The 19,938-nt window shown below is 39.3% G+C and overlaps 1 protein-coding gene across 1 annotated transcript in view; it reads right to left on the reverse strand.

Moving 5' to 3' along the window:
• LOC306846325 (uncharacterized protein) overlaps nt 1-18,358 on the reverse strand; it is a 49,506-nt gene extending 31,148 nt beyond the window's left edge. Inside the window, exons 1-6 of the mRNA XM_079379627.1 lie at nt 18,219-18,358; nt 12,264-12,448; nt 7,623-7,733; nt 7,427-7,516; nt 7,118-7,312; nt 3,338-4,402 (exon numbers count right to left, since the gene is read on the reverse strand). Of these exons, the coding sequence (XP_079235753.1) occupies nt 3,338-4,402; nt 7,118-7,312; nt 7,427-7,516; nt 7,623-7,733; nt 12,264-12,444 (1,642 nt within the window). The 5' untranslated portion in view covers nt 12,445-12,448; nt 18,219-18,358. The remainder of the gene's footprint in view (nt 1-3,337; nt 4,403-7,117; nt 7,313-7,426; nt 7,517-7,622; nt 7,734-12,263; nt 12,449-18,218) is intronic.
• Nucleotides 18,359-19,938: the final 1,580 nt, after the last annotated feature.

Below are 19,938 nucleotides of genomic sequence, written 5' to 3' on the forward strand. Positions count from 1 at the left end.
AAACTCCAGAACTGTACCAATCGGGCAGTTAACTGGGTCGAGCTGGCGGTCTCCGCACCATGAAGTGAAGAGTGTCTACTTCAGGGCGTACAGTTTCCTCGTAGAGGGAGCTCTGGATTGGAGGATGGTCTCGACAACCTCGGTTGAGAGACCGGAAGCTATGAGCTGTGCCCCCTCAGTGGCCACACCCACAGCTTCCACAACTCTGGGCGAGGGTGGACGATAGTGCTCTCTCCTGACGGGAATCTCCCTGAAGCTGCAACGGGGCCAGTGCCACATCCACACACTTCGTGAAAGTCCGGGGTGAGAGTGCTAGGCCAAAAGGAAGAACTCGATATTAGTAAGCTTCACCCCTGAAAGCAAACCTCAGGAACATCCTGTGACTGGGAAGGATGGAGACATGGAAGTATGCGTCCTTTAGATCTATCGTGACAAACCAGTCCTCGGACCTGATTTGAGACACGACATGTTTGATAGTGAGCATCTTGAACTTCAGTCACATGACTGAGCGGTTCAGCTGACACAGATCTAGAATGGGACGCAAGTCTCCATCCTTCTTTGGAACTATGAAGTACCGGCTGTAAAAACCGGACTGCGCTTCGTGAGGAGGGACCACCTTGATGGCCTCCTTCCTCAGTAAAGTCTCGACTTCTTGTTCCATCCCCAGAGCCTGCTCGGGGCCGACCTGAGTTGGAATGACCCTGTTGAACCGCCGAACTGAATACGATAGCCTTTCTCTACCGTATGCAGGACCCAACGAGATACATTTGGCAGTAGCTTCCACGCTACCAAATAATCTACTAAGGGAATCAGTCTCTCGAGACTGACCTCTGCTGTAAGAGGAGCGGCTAACTGCTGCAGAGACCTCTGAAGAGGTGGCAAGTTTTTCAGCTCCGCTACGTCTCCGAGTGGAAAGAACTGAAAGTAATACTCGTTGGGGACGGCTGCGCCCTGGAACAGCGGCAGGGTTGGCAGACTGATCCCCTGAGGGCACTGAGGCGAGACGGGCACCGTGTAATGCGGTGGGCACCGCTCCACCCCAGTAGGGGTCGCCCTCAGAAGTCCTGGACCACTTACATCAGGACTTCTTCGCTGAGGACCTTCTAGCCTGAATGACGGCCCGCAGATCCGTCTTAGACTTAGAGGTCCCTGGCGCAGAGCCTCGCCCACCTCGGTCTCCCTGCGGGGGCGCACGAGAGGCGACGCTCTGTTTTTATGTGTCCCAATATGAGGAGCTGGTATGCGGGGGGGGGGGGGGGGGGCTGCTCCCGCCCAGCAGCCCCCAGAGTTCGAGAGCGGCGAGGGAGGAACCTCTGGAACGCCACCGCTTGTGTACGAGCCTCCTGGTACCTGTCGACGACTGCATTGACAGTGTCGCCTAACAGGCCAGTGGTTAGGTAACAGTGGTGGCCTCATACGTAGAAAGCGCTCATGTAATCTGCTCCTCTGCGGCTCAGATGTTTTCTCGGCGGGCCAGTCAATGTCTAGCTTGGCAACCGCACGAGTAACCACCTCCAACAGCTCCTCATACTGGGGCGATTGAGGAGGTGAATCCTCATCGACGCTCATCACCTCAACCTCCTCGGAGGAAGAGAGACGAAGCGTCGAGCCCTCACCTCGGGGGGAAGAAACCGCAGAACGGGCTTCCGAACCCAGGGAGAGGGCACCAGATCTGGCAGGCGAAAAAGAAGATAGGGACTCGCCTGTCTCCATTCCCTCTGCCAGATCAGCCTGCGAGCCCCATGAGTGCAGCCGCCGCTCTGCCTCGGCAGCCGCAGGGCCAGCACCGTGGGGAACACTCGCAAAGGCTCCCTTCTCGAAGAGAGCCCTCCGGGAGCGAAGCGTGCATAGCGGAAGCCGCTCGCAGTGCTCGCAGTCGGCTCCACCTCACGTGCTTTTAAAGCTTCCTGGTCGTGACGTCACCCGCCCCATGACGCCTCGCCCTTTCATTGGACTGATTGTACAGATTATTCAGAGCACGGTCACGCTGAAGGTGTTCCCTAAGCGTTTTGGACGCAGCTCGAGTTCCTGAAGGGGAATTTCAGTATAGGGACCAATTCTCACTATTGACTAGTAGCTTATTAGTATTCCTTTTACATATTGGCTTTTTATTAGTAATTATAAAGCACATATTTTGCAAAACCATATTCTACATTCTAATCCTACCCATTACCTAAATTTAACAACTACATTACTAACTATTAAGAAGCAGAAAATTAGGAGATTATTGAGGCAAAAGGCGTTGTTAATGGTTTGTTAATAGCAAGTTTTGGACCTTAAAATAAAGTGTGGCCAAAAATGGATATTCATTTTGAGATTTGATAAAGATTACATTTAACAATTATTTCATTTTTTTGTAAGTGAGCATTAGATGACAGCAAAGATCATCTAAATATATAAACTCCATATAAAAATAGCAAAAGAACTTAGTGAAATAACTGATGAAGTACTGATGTATTGTACATTCCTACTCTCCAAAGATATCAAGAACGCTTCATCTTATAAAGTTCATAATGTATGTATATATAGTGGGCTGTACCCACAATTCACAGTGAGATAATGAGATATTTTCTTACCTGTTTGACATCCAGTATTGTTCAAACAGCGATTAACATGAAAAGAAGAAGAAAAGAACATCACTGAAACATACATGCAAAACTTTCTTTTGCTAGAAATAAAAGGTTAAACACATCTAAAGATAACAATTTCAAAATCTATGTGTAGCAGGTGAATTAGCATACAGACCTCTTAATATCATAAACATTGGATTGACAGTTTTGAACAAGACTAAAGCAGAATAAAGAGTCATATATCATAAGATGGCAAGGAGTGACATACAGAAAGCTGTTCACCCACAGAATGATTAGAAAATGTACAATCCCACATAGACAGTTGACTAGTTGACACACATCTACAAGACGTGCATTTTGAGGGATGCTGTGACCAAGAGAAATCTGAAAATCCAGGGGATGGTAAACTAAAGAATAACAGTTAGTCAGCTGCCAGTCGTGATGCATAGCGATCAGTGTGTTATGACTGCATTGAAATGTTAAACAACTTTATTATAAAAATGGATTGCATGCAGCAAAGGTCCAAGCTATAGAGGACTGACAAAGAAAGAAAGAAAGAAAAAGAAAGAAAGAAAGAAAGAAAGAAAGAAAGAAAGAAAGAAAGAAAGAAAGAAAGAAAGAAAGAAAGAAAGAAAAAGAAAAACATGGAGTACTTAGTGTCTTGCTACAGTATTTTCTGCTACAGAGATAGCTAAGCAGAGGAGGGCCCACTTCATTGAGCCATGCATTATGTAAATCATCTCCATACAGTCTTCATTTTCACCAACCTTCCAGTAGGGGGGGCTGTGCCAACGGGGGCTCCTGCTGCTCTGTTTGTGAAGGGATGAAAGGCGTAGCCTCAGGGTTTAAGTTCACTGTAGTGCTGGGGGGAGTTGTTGGGGAAGAGTGACTAACAGCTGGTGCACTCTGACAGGCAGGGATGTCTGTGCCGATGGACAGTGGGCCAGTGGTCAGATCAGGAGCAGCCTCTGGGGCAGTGCTGTGAGGGATGGGAGTTTTCACGGGGGTGCTCTGGGATGGGGGGCTTGCATCTGGGGTCTGTGCCTGCAGCACAGAGTCAAGAAACATAACAGTCTGAGTTGGACTAAGGGCAAGGGTTGACTTCTGATCAGGATCATTTGGGTCCTTGGGTAACTGATCTGAAGGGTGAATACCAGGCAACTCTAGGTTAGACTTATTGATCTCATCTTTAGTTGATTTATCCTTATCCAACATATCCCTGTTAATCTTGAGAGTTGCGTCATCTATGGGATTCACGAATAAGGAGGTGTTTGCTTGCCCCGGCGGTTGAGGTCTGCATGCTTGGGTGTCCGTGAGGTGCAGAGTCTCAGGTGTGAGTGGGGGCTGTGCACTTCCCTGATCTATGCTAGTACTGGATGGGGGTTTTGAATCACCCAAATTAGGGCTGCTAAAGTCCATTTCCATTACAGTTGAAGGAGCACTCCATTCTTCTGGTAGCTTCATCCTGCTTTTACCCTTCTTGGCCTTGATGCGTCCTCCCCCTCTTTCTTGGATCTCGCTTTCCCACATCTCTTCGTTTCCACTAGGAGGTGAGGGGCAACCATGGTTGGAGCTTTCGGAAGGAGTCTCTTCTGAGTCAGGGGAACCAAGACTGTCCAGAAGGTCATACATTTCTTCCCTGTTCTTGCGTTTCTTCTTTTTTGGCTTCTGCTGCTTTTCGGTTCCTTCCTCGATGGACTTTTCTTCACCGGAAGCTGCATCTTGACTCTGGGAACCCAAGGCATCAGTTCGACTCTGTTCTGCCTTCTTGGAAGCATGGGATTGCTCCGTAGAGAGCATTTCCTCACCTGTCCAAGGGCTTCCCCAAACTTCTTTGTGTACAGAGAGGAAGAGGAAGTGTCACTGACTACCATACAAATCATCGGACAACAAAATTTGAGCATCTCCAACTCATAACAGCTATTAAGTGTCCAAAGAGACATTAGATCAGCTACCTATGAACCACTGATCACTTGCATCATGTGGTGCATTACGCCAGAAGATGATATGAAGACAGACACTATCCACTAATTCACAATGAATAGCGTCATCCAGTATATAGTTCTAAACTCAGAAGAGAATTAGTATTAGCCATGGGTTCCTTTTGAAATTTCCAATGGGTTTTCAGAGGTTATATATATATTTTTTTGAATGATTAAGTGATCTCTCATCTCAGATTAATGTTACTCGAAGAGGCTTTCACAACATACTAAATATACATGCTACCCAGTGTGTGGAAATTGCTGATTCTCCAGCTTGCATTGTGTGAAATATTACAATAGGAGACTAGCCAAGATTCGAACTCGGGATGCCCAAAGCGCAATTGCGCTATGTCTGTGTGCTGCCCACAAGACTACTGGTGGCAAACCAAAATTCTGTGTTTATGAAGCATAAGCAGTCCTCATTTTACTCCATGATTTCAAATGCTAAAAATTTCATCTGTTTTTCTTCAGAACTTGCTAGGTTAAACAGACATGTCATGAATTATGACTTCTGTAAAATTATCAGGTGTTCAAGGGCTTACAACTTCCCTGACTGCCAAAACTTGCACTGTATACTCCTGTTGCCAGCTAGTTCCTAAAAAAGACTACAACAAGCATGTGTAAATATGCTTGACAAACTGGACATTGTATTTCCTATTTAACAACATATTTTCAATTTAAGTATTTAACTTTGGCTTCAAAATTCTAGTCTGAGGTATGACTGTAATTTACATTGTAGAACAAAAGAAAACCCAGTGGAAATTCTCCAGTGGCAAATTAGCCTTCAAAGTTAGCCATATAAACTGAACAGCTCTATAGAAAACAAAATGGCTTTTCAATTCTTTGGATTGTGTTACATCCTGATAAAGGCCTATCACTGATCTTTGCGAAATAGGTAGTTTACCCAAAAATGAAAATTCTGTAATTAATTAATTAATTAGTTTTTGACCTTCCATAGACAGAAACGCAACTAGCACGTTCAAGGCCCAGAAAGGGTACTGTGTGGTATGAATGTCATGTGTCCTGAATGTGTGTCAAAGACAGAGAGAAGAGAGGAAATTGTTGAATAAAGTAATTATTTTTGTTTTCTTTGCACACAAAAAGTATTCCCATAGCGTCATAAAATTAAGGTTGAACCATTGATGTCACATGGACAATTTTATCGATGTCCTTACTAGCTTTCTGTGCCTTGAATGCGGTAGTTGCGTTGTATATCAAAAATATCTTAATTTGTTTTCAGAAGATAAACAAAGGTCTTACAGGTTTGGAACGACATGAGGGAGAGTAATTAATGACAGAATTTTAATTTTTGGGTGAACTATCCCCTTAATGTAAGATAACAGATCTGAGGATATCATGCTCATACTTGCTGCAGAGGGCAGTTAAATGGGTGTAATAGTTTCAGCAGTGGCTGAGAGAGAATGTGCTGAGACTACGATGTGCTCACTTGAGAGCACATCAAGTGAAAGTGCAAATGGGCAAATGAACTCATGGAGAAATAACAGGCATGGATAAAAACAGAGGCAAGTCACAGAGAGACTGACTCAAAGAAAAGCTACAGAGATGAGTCACATGACATGGAATACCCAGTATAAATCTCAGCACTGAGGGCAAATAAAGGTCACTGAAATAAACCAAAATCCATGACAAGACAAACACTTAACACACAATGGCTGACAACATCAAAACACGTTACATTTACAGGGAAACACAACCTACAGCTAACTGAATTTGGATCATGTTTACCAGGGCTATAGTCCAGCCATAAAGGCATAATAAGATGAAAACTAAATTAATTTCTAGATTCAATACCAAACTCTTTTTCTGTTTTAGATCATATTTTTCTATTTTGCATGCCTTTCTTCATTCACTAGACTCAGTGTTCTTCATTGATCAAAGGGTTATAAACAGTCATTTGGAGGAAGTGCCAGTGGTAGTAACATCTATATTTCAGATATGAGGTCTAAAATGTGAAATGGCTCTAAACTGGCTCTGGGCCAGAAGACACATTTCTCTTCTAAGTTTCACAGCCATCACACTCAAAAAGTAATATTACAGAGTGGCCGAAGATAAATATTTAAAATGCCTTGCACCATAATGCGCACTTGAAGACATGCACATGGGCTAGTCAAAGACAAACTGTGAATAATGACCATTGACCATTATGATCCATCATGTAAAATGATTTGGAATGGACATTTCAGCCCGCACGATATTTAGTCTAGTCACTAACTAACTACTTTTTCCACTACCCCTATTTTTCAGGTTATATATACTCATAGTATTCAATACCAGAGTTAACAACATATTGTTTATCACATCAGTAAAATCATACTCATAATAAGTGATATCTTGAAGACCATGAAAAGTATGAAGCAATTATCTTGTGACAAGATATTGATGAGGCATCCATGCCTTGACCGGACAGAGTGGAATGATATGAGAGCTGAGTTCATAGGACATCCTGTGACATAATAATCAATTAGTATCTTAATATCTGTGTTTAAAATCTGTCTTACCTGTTCTAGACTGCAGTGAGGTGCCTTAAGTGGCGATAGACTTTACCTGCAGAATTTTCCAGGCTGTTATGAGGGCTTGTATCACTCAGATTAGCAGTTATCTGGGATGGTTTGGGTGGTTCATTGGCAAACAAGGGTGAGGTCTTCTGAGGTTCACCCATGCTGGGGGGTTTGGAGCTCTGGAAAGGGGCCATGCCAACATTCATATTCATACCAATATTCATTCCAGGCTGAGAGAACCCTGAAGCACAGAGCAGCAGAGCGATAGCGCATTAAAACTTAACAGAGCCTGAGGAAATGAACTGAATCGAACCCACAACCTTAAGTCAGCAAGATCAAACATTGCAGTGGTTACCCAGAAAAGAGTCCATGCTGTTGTCCTTCACAGTAGATCCCATCTGCTGGTTTCCTAATTGGACAGGCTTTTCAATCATTGATGTTGGGCCTAGAATTAGAAGGACATGGACTAATGTCTAGCACATAATTTGATTTTTTGGTGAACTACTTCATTCAATTCTCTTAAGCAAGCCTGACATATTCAATGATCCCACCTGATTGAAAGTCATTATTATACACATATTGTCCAGGCGGGCTGGGATGGATATCTCCCTGAGGGTCCTGACGTTGCCCTCCAGTCTGGCCTGCAGACAAGAACCCAGACCCTGAGAAAAGAGAAAACAGACAAACTGACTCTGTATAAGTGCATCGACACTGTTCGTTTTTAAAACTAAAGGGCAAAGGATTTATGCAGGAAATGCTGTAAATGCTTTTTTCAGCGAGTTATTCACTATATAATACAATACAAGTAAGAAAATGGGTGGAACCCTTTGAGCTAAATTTAATGTTACCACATTTTTCTTCTATAAATATTACAGATTGAAGGTAACACTTTAGCACAGGGACCAATTTTCTCTGTTAACTAGTTGCTCATTAGCATGCCTATTATTAACATACTGTATTTAACTAACCTGTTAGTTAAATATATAAAATATAATTATTAAAAAAATAATAAAAATGCAGCACAGGAAGGTTTCTGAATTCAGACAAAAAAACTGTATCAGACCTATTAAATTTCCTGCCAAATTATAAAATCTCTTTTAAATTATAGTAGCAAGACTGACTATTTTTATTTCTGACTATTTTTTTAAAACATGATCTGTTGGGTAAAATCCAGGACACTGAAACTTAAAAAAATGCATTCAATTAAAAAAATAAACTGTAATGCATTTCACTAATCATTATTAACCAAATAACAACAATAACAAACTTTTTGGCAACAAATGGTCTTTAAATTTAATTTAAATCTATGTGGTAAAATTTCAACATACTCTATTTATTTTCATGTTGTTTTTATGTTATTTTTAAGTTATTTTCCATGATCTGTTGAAATGTATTATATTATGTATTATATATATATTTTTCATTTTAATTTTGAATGACACTAAAACACACCCATAAATGGTTTAATAATAATTCTGTACAGCAATTTTTTGTATGAAATGCTGAATTGCTCAGATACAATTCAAAACACCCACCTGAGAATGACTCATCTTGAATAAGAGGAGTATAATATTTAACAGCGAGATGAACACATCTTCTTCATTAGTAACTTTAGTGATTTAATGGCATTTATTAGGTCCCGTAAATGTAACCTTAATGAAATCTGATTGACTGTCTAGTTTAATGTGTCCCCTGTCAAAGGCAGTGGGGAGGGGCATCCCTGAAAGTAAGCCTGCTCCCATCCATTCCAATATTTAGCCGTTATGAGAAGGGCAACTGGAGATGAGTGATGCTAAGACGATGGGACAGGCTGAGACAGCAGGCCTGTTAACGTAGTTATACAACCAGCTGAGGCTGCTCTACGTTCCCTAGGCAAAGCCATTGTCAGCATCAAAACTGACTGACATGAGGAGCCAGCACTGAACCAGCATTAGCTCAGATACCAGGCCTGGATTAATGATCGAGCTCCCACAGGACTGGGCTGTTCCAGCTCCATGAAATTATCCTCTTTGTGGAACAGGATCGGTGTACATGTCACTGTGAGTCATGCTGTGTCTGCTATATTAGCAAGGATGCAATGGGAATTTGTTGGCCAGGCCTTTGTGTCGAATGTTGATAAGGTAGAGAGGGCTCGACCTTAATGGGTGATTTGTGCGTTTATGCCTCAAGTATCATGTTTTCAATCTTCTTTATGCTCCAGGATGCTGATGGTGTACTAAAATAAACCCCAGCAGAGCAATGGCCATACAAAGAGAAGCATATGAACCTGAAAACAAGCTTCAGTTTTTAAGCCAAAAAATGGAAGAGGGACTAAAAATAGTCACTTTTGTCCCAGACATGAGGCACTTGAGGTGCAGACAGTCAAGTCATGCTGTGGTAGAGAGCCTCCTTTTGCAGTTTAAGGGGGGAGCAGACATCCTATTCAGCACAGCATCGGTTACATAACGTCATAAACCAGTGTTGTACTGTGAGTACCAGCAGCACAGACAAAGAACCAGAGAGTCTCTAACATGCAATATGGTTATAAAAGAGCACAAACATGATACATAATTTTCCTTTATGTAGTAATTCATGTTTATATACCAACTACTCAGTTGACAAGCCTTTTCAGTATTTCAATAACAACTAGACATAAATAACAACCAATGTTGCTATTTTTGTATATTTAAAGACTACAGATCTAATATTTCATATTAAAGATAAATCATATTTAATCTAGTGATAAGAAATTGCTCATGTTTTTTAGCTTTTGTGACAAGTGATGAGTTTTTCTACATCACCCTTCCCACAGATCTCACAACTAAAATGAACAATAAAACTAATTGGCAACCCATGTACAATTCATTACAGCGATATATTAAAAATAATAAACTTGCTATTTTATTGCATATTATACTGCACAATGAAAATAATAATTTCTAACCCAGTTGAATACCCTTGATTTCTGCAACATACAACTGTTTGAAAAGGAAGGTCATGTGAAAGCAGAATAGGACAAGAGCATTGCAAATAATGAGTAATTTGCCAGAATGCAATAATTTCTTCAATTTATTAGATGCAAGACGATGTAAAAATTTTATGACATTAAAAACGACATTAATGAAAATATATATACAATAATGGACTGCAAGTGTAATTTTATTATGATTCCAAGTAGCTGCACATCCTGTAATAGCCAGCATAGTTATTGATTAATCATCTTAACTTGTACTTTGTTCTTTAGAAATGAGCCTCCAAGCGCTTGTCAACAGACAACTTACAGTTTCCATAAATCTTTATTACTTTGTCAATAAACAAGCTTTATTATCTCACACAACCTTTTCAGTGGAAAAAGTGTGGCAGGAAATATATTTTCCTTGTTTGCTAGCTGGCCATAATGTTTTATCAATACTGACAACTTATGCTTAGTAATTATTTCTTAATAAAATTTCAGTTCCAGGAATGATCTGATGAGAAGCTACTACAGCAACACAAGCTTCTGGTATATGCTAACTATGAGATGCTACAGCCTTATCACAGTGAGAGTGCAAGTCTTTACAGTAACATCAAATAAATGGCCATTTCTCTCTCTTAATGGAGGCGGAAATTTAATCTCACTCATTTGGATCTTTGGCCGAAGCTATTAAAAGAATCTGTCACATCTTCTGTAGACAGATCTGCTGATCTCAGCATCTACATACATGCTCCCTTCTGCACACATATACACATACCTTGCTGTTGTTGAGAGGACATCCTGCTGTATTGATGTCTAAGCATTTGTCAAGCACAAGCCCATACTGTATATCATACTGTAAAGGTCAACATTTCTGCATATTCTCTTACATGCAGAAAGCAAAACAAACACTTTCATATGATTAATGCAAAGAGAAATATAAAAGGATGGCCCAATTCCAAAAACCAACCGCTCAAAAGCTTCATCAAAGTTCATCTACCTACAGCTATTTCATAGTCTTTATGTGACCTTTACTAAAACTGTTTGTTTCTAGAACTTAACAAAAAGCACCAGTGTTAAACAATACCAAAGTTAGCATATTTCTTCAGTTGCCTAGACACTATTAGTGCTCTCATGCATACTAGGTAATTAAACTGTAAAAATGTGGCCCAGCCAATAACAAATATATTTTTGAGAATAAATAATGGTGATGGTTGTAACCCAAGAGGAATGATGGTGTTCGCTTAAACGAACCTAGAGTTCACTCGGGAGGGTTTTTGGCAGAAGACAGCATGGTTTGAGGCGGCTGGCGAGGCGAATAAAAAATCTTAGGGGAAATTCTTAGATCTAAGATGTTGCCAACCATGATCAGGCATATGTCCTAGACAAACAAGCATAAAAGCAACCCAAAATACCTTGGAATATCAATGAGTTTTTTCTCATGAAACCAACTTGAACAGGATGTGAAACTAGAGGAAAGGAATAAAATGTGCTTGGCAGATAGAGAAGAGAGAAACACAAATAAACAACCACAAACAGCATCTACTTCAGATTAGATACATCAGATTACAGTCCAATGCAAAAGGAAGACAGTAAATTACAAAAGTGAAAGTGAACAGGCTGTTCCTAATGTTGCATTGTACTACACAATATAACCAACATATCTGCATTAAACAAAAATAATAAATACACTAATGTTCAAAGTTTGAGGACGATATTTCGGTTTTTGAAAGAAAAAAACACCAAAAAAGTAAAACCAGTAATATTGTCAAATACGATAAAAATTTAAATGAACTTCTTTATTTTTCTAATATATATCAAATATAATTTAATTATTTAATTTATTAGTCATTTTAATTTATTAATTATTCCTGTGAATTTTCAGCAACCATTACTCCAGTCACACGATACTTCAGAATTCCTTCTGATTTGATGACTTGGTGCTCAAGGAAAAAAATTGTATTCTAATTAATGTTCCAAACAGTTGTGCTGCTTAATATGTTTGTGGAAAGCGTGATAAATTTAGTTTCTTTGATAAATAAAAAGTTTAAAAGAACAGCACTTTTTTTGAATTTCTGTAACATATTCTAAATGTTTGTCACAAATTATATACTTTTATATATAATACGTTTTTTAATCCATTTGGAAGATTATTGTATGAAAAAAAAGTTGCTTGAACAATCATATCCTTTTTCTTCTCAATTAAAGCATTTTGTTATTGAATAACATTAAGAAAAACTTCTCATTCAAAAACACATACCTTCCCTTTTGCCATCCATCCCATCCAGAAGGGGGCGGTAGTCTGTCTTCCCAAAAGTCTCGCCCACTTTATCATCATAGGTCTGTGCCTCCAACCCAGCCACAAAATCCCTCTTCAGAAGGCTGTCCTGGGTTGCCTTAGGTGCCCCATCTGTGAAGGCATCACGTAAACTGAAGTCCATCCTCCTGTAGAAAAAAAAGGGAGGGCGAGCAGTGAAAACAAAGCAGGCCTGAACACAATTAAAAAGTCATGCAGCTGAAATATATCTTGCTCTAGATAATCCTGCAATAACAATCGATTTGGCCTATTTTCGATCCCTACAACTAACATTCATAAAGTTAATAGATAATAATTCATCCCTTCAAATCAATGATCAATTTAGGATACACTCAGAGAGGTCATACACTCAAAGACTTCTCGTTTAAAGGCTTACAACACACAAATATGGCCAGATGTTCAGATCTAGACAAATCTGATCATCTGCCTGTGCACCACGTATTAAAATCAGGAGCCATTTTGAAGGATGTGTCTGAATGCCAAATGTACAACTGTCATGTAAGTCACATTTTAAAAGGTTAAATTGATGATTTCCTTTAAACAGCAGAACACAATGTTAAATGCTTCTATAAAACACGATTATATACCACGAGCATGTGAACCTGTTTAACATCAGGTGTCACTAGACTAAAATTCAACTTCTTGATTTGCTCAAATTTATCAGTTCACACAAAACGACCTAGGTTACGTATGTAACCCAGGTTCCCTGAAGGGAACGAGAGCTGCGTCAAAACGCATATGGGAACGCCATATGCGTTTTGACGCAGCTCGACGTTCCTGGAAGGGAACAACTACGTATTATGCCAATAAACAGTGTCAGTCAGAGAAAATGAAGGAAAACTCAGAAAAGGATAGTGAGAGAAAGAAAGGGACAGAGAGCTTGTCATTGTGCACTAGCCCAAGGCACGTGTTTGTTTGTCATCGCAGGAGTTTAACTGTGTCTCATTGTTTCTCTAGCTGTCACACGATCCACAATCAGAGAACCCAGATTAACACAATTACACACTGTCCTGTTCAACAAAGTTCCAAAAAAGCAGCAACACTCTTGTGTGACGAACATACAAACCAAAAATCAAGCTGCCGTGCATTTTGACAGCGGGGGGTAAATGAATTAAGAGCCAAACAAATCTCCACAAAGGTTTTGATCTATCCAGTATAGACATTAATGTGATTAAGTCTGTTCAAAGCTAAACATGGGATTAAAATGCTGCTGCCCCAGAACCTAGCCAGAATCTCCTCTTTCCTATTCACTTTTATTACTTATCCACAGCTTTATCTTTGTATTTTCTTCCTCCTTGTTTTCCCCATCCCCCTGTATGTAGATGGATGTAAAGTGTAATTCTGTTGATATCCTGGTAGATGGATGGTAAGAGGCCCAGCTGGTCCAAAAAATGAAGGGATTAGAGGTAGAGTGATTCCCCCTCGTATTTGTCAGCCGGACTGAATCCCCTGCAGACATCACAAAATCATCCCTAAACACTTACTGTAATCAGCTGTTTCTGTACAGCAGCACACACGGACATACAGTAACATTAGACCATATGAACATAAACTTCACATTTGAAGAAACAAACTAGACTATTATAATTCTTAAAATGACTTCTTACAGAGATCTTTCTTCATCGTCCCATTCAATTTTGTTGATAATTCGATATGTAAGCATATTTTCATGAATGATCTTATAGCAAATTCTGGTTTGCTCATCAGTGTTTTTTATTATTATTACTGTTTATATACTATTATAGCGATTTTCAATTAGCTTGATCAGTTTTCATATTAATTTTAGTTTAGCTTTTAGTAATTCTGTTATGTTTCTTTGTCATTTTTAATTTCCATTTAGCTTTAATTTATTGTATTTAAGTTTTAGTCATTTTAATTTATAAAAACTTGATAAAGTTAAAAATATTAAATTAATATGACTAAGCATTAATATATTTAGTTAATAATATTATGTCAATAATAATACATTTCAGTTTCCAAGGCAATCCAATGTTCGTTTGTTTTTTAAAGATTAAAGGGATAGTTCACCCCAAAAATTAGTCACCCTCAAGTTGTTCCAAATCTGTAAGATATTAAGATATTTTTGATGAAATCGGAGAGCTTTCTGACCCTTCATAGACAGCAACGCAATTACCACGTTCAAGGCCCAGAAAGATAGTAAGGACTATCATTAAAATAATTTATGGGTGAACTATGACTTTAAGTGTTTCATATAATATTTACATTTTATTTTATTTTAGGTGTATTTCAGTCACCAAAAATGATCTTTATTAAGTTTTAGATTTGGTTAAAAATAACAACACTGTATTATTAAAGCTAGAGAGAAAAAACAAACAAAAAAACATGTCATATGGCAGGTCATATGGTGTGGTATCCTAAGGCTTACTCATCAGACCGTGGCAAATGAGACACAGGTACATCCCTGCACTTTTACTGCTCTGACTCTGACACGGCCCTGTGTCCTGCTGTGATTCAGCAGTTTTTCTTTGCGCCCTGTGTGATGTCACCAGCCCTAGCACAAAGTGGCATCTCACAGAGTGCCATCACTCTCTGTTTTGGAGGGACACTCTTGTTCACTTAAATCATCCGTTTGATTCGAGGGGCCTGAACACTGTGGGTGGGTGTATGCGTGTAAGTAAGTACAGTGCTCATCCAAAAGTCTGAGACTACACTGAACATCTGAGGCTGTATTGAATAAACTATTGGTCTTAATTCTTGGCTATTAGAAAAAAATTCTACTTCTAAAGTGAAATTACCATGGTTACTATGCAGATAGGATAAGTCCTGTAATACAGCCCTGTAATACATGTTAATAAATTAATTTACTACATTTAAATTAAGATATTCTGCCCAGTTTTAGGTCACTAATCAAGTAAGTGAATGTGTGACACTGATCATTTGACACTTTACAGAGAGTCAGATGTCCTTCTTCACACAAGATGCACAAGATGCTCTTTGAATCATGCTGGAGAACATGATCGTCAGGTTTAACACACTTGGAATACTCCACCCAAAAATTACATTCCGTCATCAATTACTCACCCTTATGTAATTCCAAACCTGTATGACTTGCTTTCTTCTGTGGAACGTGAAGATATTTTGAGAAATATTTTTGTCTATAAAATGATTGAAGTCAGTGGACTTCAATGCTGGCTTCATAATGTTCCTCAAAATTTATCCTTTTGTGACTCACAGAAGAAAGAAATGCATAAAGGTTTGGAACAACATGAGGGTGAGTTCATTTTTGGGTGGACTATTCCTAAGAAGTAAAAAAGACAGAATACAAGGACATTATTAAATTCATGTGTTTTTTTTTTTTTAATTCAAATAGTTTGAGCTTGTGTAAATATAGGGATTCAGCAATGAACCAGATGTGTCTCTTCAAATGTCGCTCAATCCAAATGTTCTAAAATCTAGACAGAGTCTGACAGAAGCGCACGCTCTGTCCTCGTGCGGTTTAAAAGGCGAGCTCACAAGAGTTTTTGAGAAGAAACTACTGGGCTGGCATTTGGCAGCCATTTGTGTTGCTGTGTAAACGCTGTATTCCAACCATTCCTGTATGAATGCACACAGAACGTGGGATGGGGTTCTGGCTCAATGTGTTCCATTGTGTGCCAAAGCCACTGAGCATGCGGTTACTGGCTGCCACTCATTGTGACAGGGTTTATGTATCTGCGCCTCTACCAGTCTCTGTCTGTTTCTTAGTTATTCTGAGTAAAAGTGAGGCATACAAAAATAAGGGACTGTCAAGTGCTGAGTTGGATTGTAGTGTTGCATTATTATCAGCTAACCTGATATTTTTGTAACAAAATATGATCTTGTATATTTCTCACCCTCAGCTTACATCATCGTCCTAAAATGGGGAGAGTGCTATTGGCCCCCCTTATAAACATCCAGCCCGTGGTCACAGCACAACAGCGGAGGGGGGGTTTCTGTGCGGATTAGAGTCAGAGGCCATCAGTGAGGGGAGTGAAGATTATGTATGACGGGACGCAGGGCATCACAACAGGCCGGCAGGCCCTGACCTGACACCCCAGAATCACGGCTGTCCAGAAAACAGCATGCCATCTTACAGAGCTTCCCTTTCCCAGCAACATATGATGACACTGTTGGTCCACAATATATTTACATAAAACTTTTTTTTTTTTTTAAATGATTTACGGGACATTTTCATGTTCATGATGGAGCACAGAAAAAAACGTTTTGTATTCCTTAGGTTTTTTTTTTGTGAAATTGCAACCACACTAAGTGTAAATGTATCATTTAAATAACAATTAACCCCTTAACTGTCACCCTCTTTTTGAATATAGACATGAATGTGCACTATACAAACTTAAACAGTTAAAATTCATTAACAAATATGTTTTATAATATGATTTTAAAGTATAATTTCCATGGTAATGCAATGTCTGATTTTAAAAAGGTTTTAAGCTTTCATTTGATATATAGTTTATGATGATTACTAAAACATGAAAGGGAAAAAGGCAACAAAAAAGACTTTTTGTGACAAAGGTCAGAACTCCTGTTATGATGTAGATCCGTAAAAATATGATGATTAATGATCATAATCCATCAGAACAGGTTTAAAGTTTACCAAGCAAATATAGATTGTTTTGCAAAGCCAAATCATCAATTAAAATGCACAGCAATAGTTGTATATTAATAGCAATAGTATATTATTTATAAAGGCTTTTGTTTGAGAGGAACATTTGTGTGCTTCCTAAGATCATTTACATGTTAAAGCGCAATCATGTCAGGCAAATGAAAACATTTGCAGAATGACAACAACCTTTGTGGCATTAGTCACTGCTATATTTAATCCTGATATTTAAAAGTGAATCGATCTTTAAACATATTAGTCCCAGTTTACATGCAAAGATAAGAAAATACAGACAAGAAAACAGACTCAAGAAGGACACATCCTTGTCCTTCACACCAGCTTTACCTGAATAAACACCACTGACATTTGTTCATGACCTGTATGCAAAACAAACAAAGCCAGTCACAGTGCAAAGAAGGAGAAATAACATGCAATAACTGAATAAGGAATAAGACTTAAGGGGGTGTGGTCAAAGTGTTGTTCCTCTGTCCCTCTATAATGCAACAATTCAGAATATCAAACAAGAAAAAGAGGCCATGAGAGAATAGCCACGTTTTATAACACATATGAACGTCTCCTACAGTCCAACATATCCATACATGACCCTCAATGCGTCGGTTCCTGGTCGTCTGTCCCATTTCAATTGCATTTAACAGCATGACGCATGTCCATGAGGCATGTTGAAGAGGTGCACTGCGGAGAGCCGAGCACGCGATGCACAGACCCAGTATGAATGAGAACGATGCGATGCGATGCGATGCGACGCGACAGACTAGAACGCGCTTGTTACAATCAAACCAGCTTCGTTTTATTATTAACAGACGCGTTCTGGTTTGTCGCGTCGCTCGCTTGCAGTTCATATGGAGAGTAAAGCTCAAAACGTCCTTTATAAGGAACCTCGCACGATTTCATCATCCACAATATCCACAACGTTGAAGCAATATGTGGCACTGTACTGAAGTTATGTAACTAGAGTAGCTTTCTATAGAGGTTTGCTGCTGCGGAGGACACCTGTCCTGAGCATCCAAACTGCGGCAGTACCCAAACAAAGAAATCTCGGCAGGTCGACGTGTTTGGGAACGTTTGGGAACGAAAGAGCGATGAGTCATGGACACCCTTTATTTACATCGCATGGTTATCTCGCGTGCATGCAACAATAACTAACGCCTGTCAAGCAGGGACTGCGACTGCATCACAATCTTTTGTCTTCATTACGCGTAGCTATTTTAATGCAAAGCCATTTCCTATAGTGAGGTTGTATATTGTGAGCGCTAATCACAATGTCAAAGTGCACTTACCCGTTGTTGTTGTTGTTTTTAAAATTCAGTACGCTGTAGAGTTGGCCGATGTGCAGAGTCAGATCCGCCCTCTCGTACAGTGCGCCTCTGTGATCTCAGGGCAACGCCCCGCCCCTTATTCCCCTCGACCAAACACAATTCAGGAAAATTGTACTCGTTCCGCTATTTTCCCTATATTCACTGTGCTGCTCTTGGACTTGAGCATCCTCTCTGTTCTTACATGCGTCCCCCACCAGTATTGATTGACAGCTAATGGACACAATGAGTATGCTGATGACTGATGAGAGGCAGGGAGATTCGCCAATCAATACATCAGCAACAGCGCGCTGAATAGATCTATTTTGGCGTCAGACCAGATGACATTGTATCGAGGAACATCAGACTGTCCGATGAGACGTGATACCCTTGTCGTTTCCTGTCCTTTATGCGAAAATGCATTTGAAAATCCCCTGAATGTAACTTCATACATTTATGACACCCTTACAAAAAATAGGCTGCTAGTGTAAAAGAGCATCAAGCATTGTGGAAGGACGGAATTCCTCTATTATATTGTGTATCCGGTTCTGGAACATGATTAAGGAGCATAAATATAAAAATATAACAATAATAGGCTAAGTGCAGGACTCCCTTTATTTTGGTAAATGGGTGTGTCTCTTTCTGCTGGTTTCCTATTACACTGAACCTGAGTTTCCTTTCAGGAGCTATGCTTGAATAAACAGTTCAATGAATTTTCCTTCATATATGCTAGTGGTCTCAAAGTCATATTGCCAGGTTGAACTGTGTTTATTGTTTGGATATGTTTCTATTTTAAATATTTAGGTGGGCCTTTTCTTATGCTTATTTGATTCTGAAAAGATATTTCAAAGGACAGTTAGAGATTAGGTTGAGAGCAAAACAAGAAGTAGCAATGAGCAGAAGGATATACATCACTTTTAGACTCACACCAGCTTCCTGTTTTAATTTAGCAGTACAGTGGAAATGGGGTAGAGACTTTCAGTTTCCCCCTCTAGCTCTATGGATTGAATCCACAGACATAAATATCAAAGCCGTGAAAATGGATTTCATTGGTGTTTTCTGGCAGCAGCACTGCAGCAGAGGTGGTGACATTTAGAAAAAGAAAAGCATTATTTTTGACACCAGATAAACACAAGGAAAGGTTGACTGTTCTCATTCATTCAGTCAGATAAGACGTGTTTCATAAACTTCAAAAGACTTGTGAATTATGTGAATTAATTTATTCAGTGTGAATTTGATTATAAGTTAATAAGACAAAAAAAATCACAATAATCAATTTATGGTAAGCTAACAATAAATATTCCTACTTAGGATTGCAATAAATTACATGCTATAATATATAAGAACATTCCAAGCTATACTCTTTCTATAAATCACATTCCCTATAAATATCTTTCACATTTATAGTATGGCTTACTACTGGATGTGTTTGGCATGAACCAGTGCTAACTGATTATATTATGTATTATATATGTATATTTCAACAGTAATTGCACTAATGATATAGATTATGATCAAAATGGATTTTCATTCATAAACTGTCTAAATTACATTTAACACATTTTGACCCCTTGGCCAAACTGATGATTATATATTTAGAGCGATAACATATTCTCAAGCGAAAATCTGTGCAATGGATGGCCTTGAAAGATATAAACACATGCTTTCAGTCATGTACACTACTGGCATGTTATTCAGCAGGATT

The sequence above is a fragment of the Barbus barbus genome (assembly GCF_936440315.1).
Source record: "Barbus barbus genome assembly, chromosome: 26".
Taxonomy (NCBI): domain Eukaryota; kingdom Metazoa; phylum Chordata; class Actinopteri; order Cypriniformes; family Cyprinidae; genus Barbus; species Barbus barbus.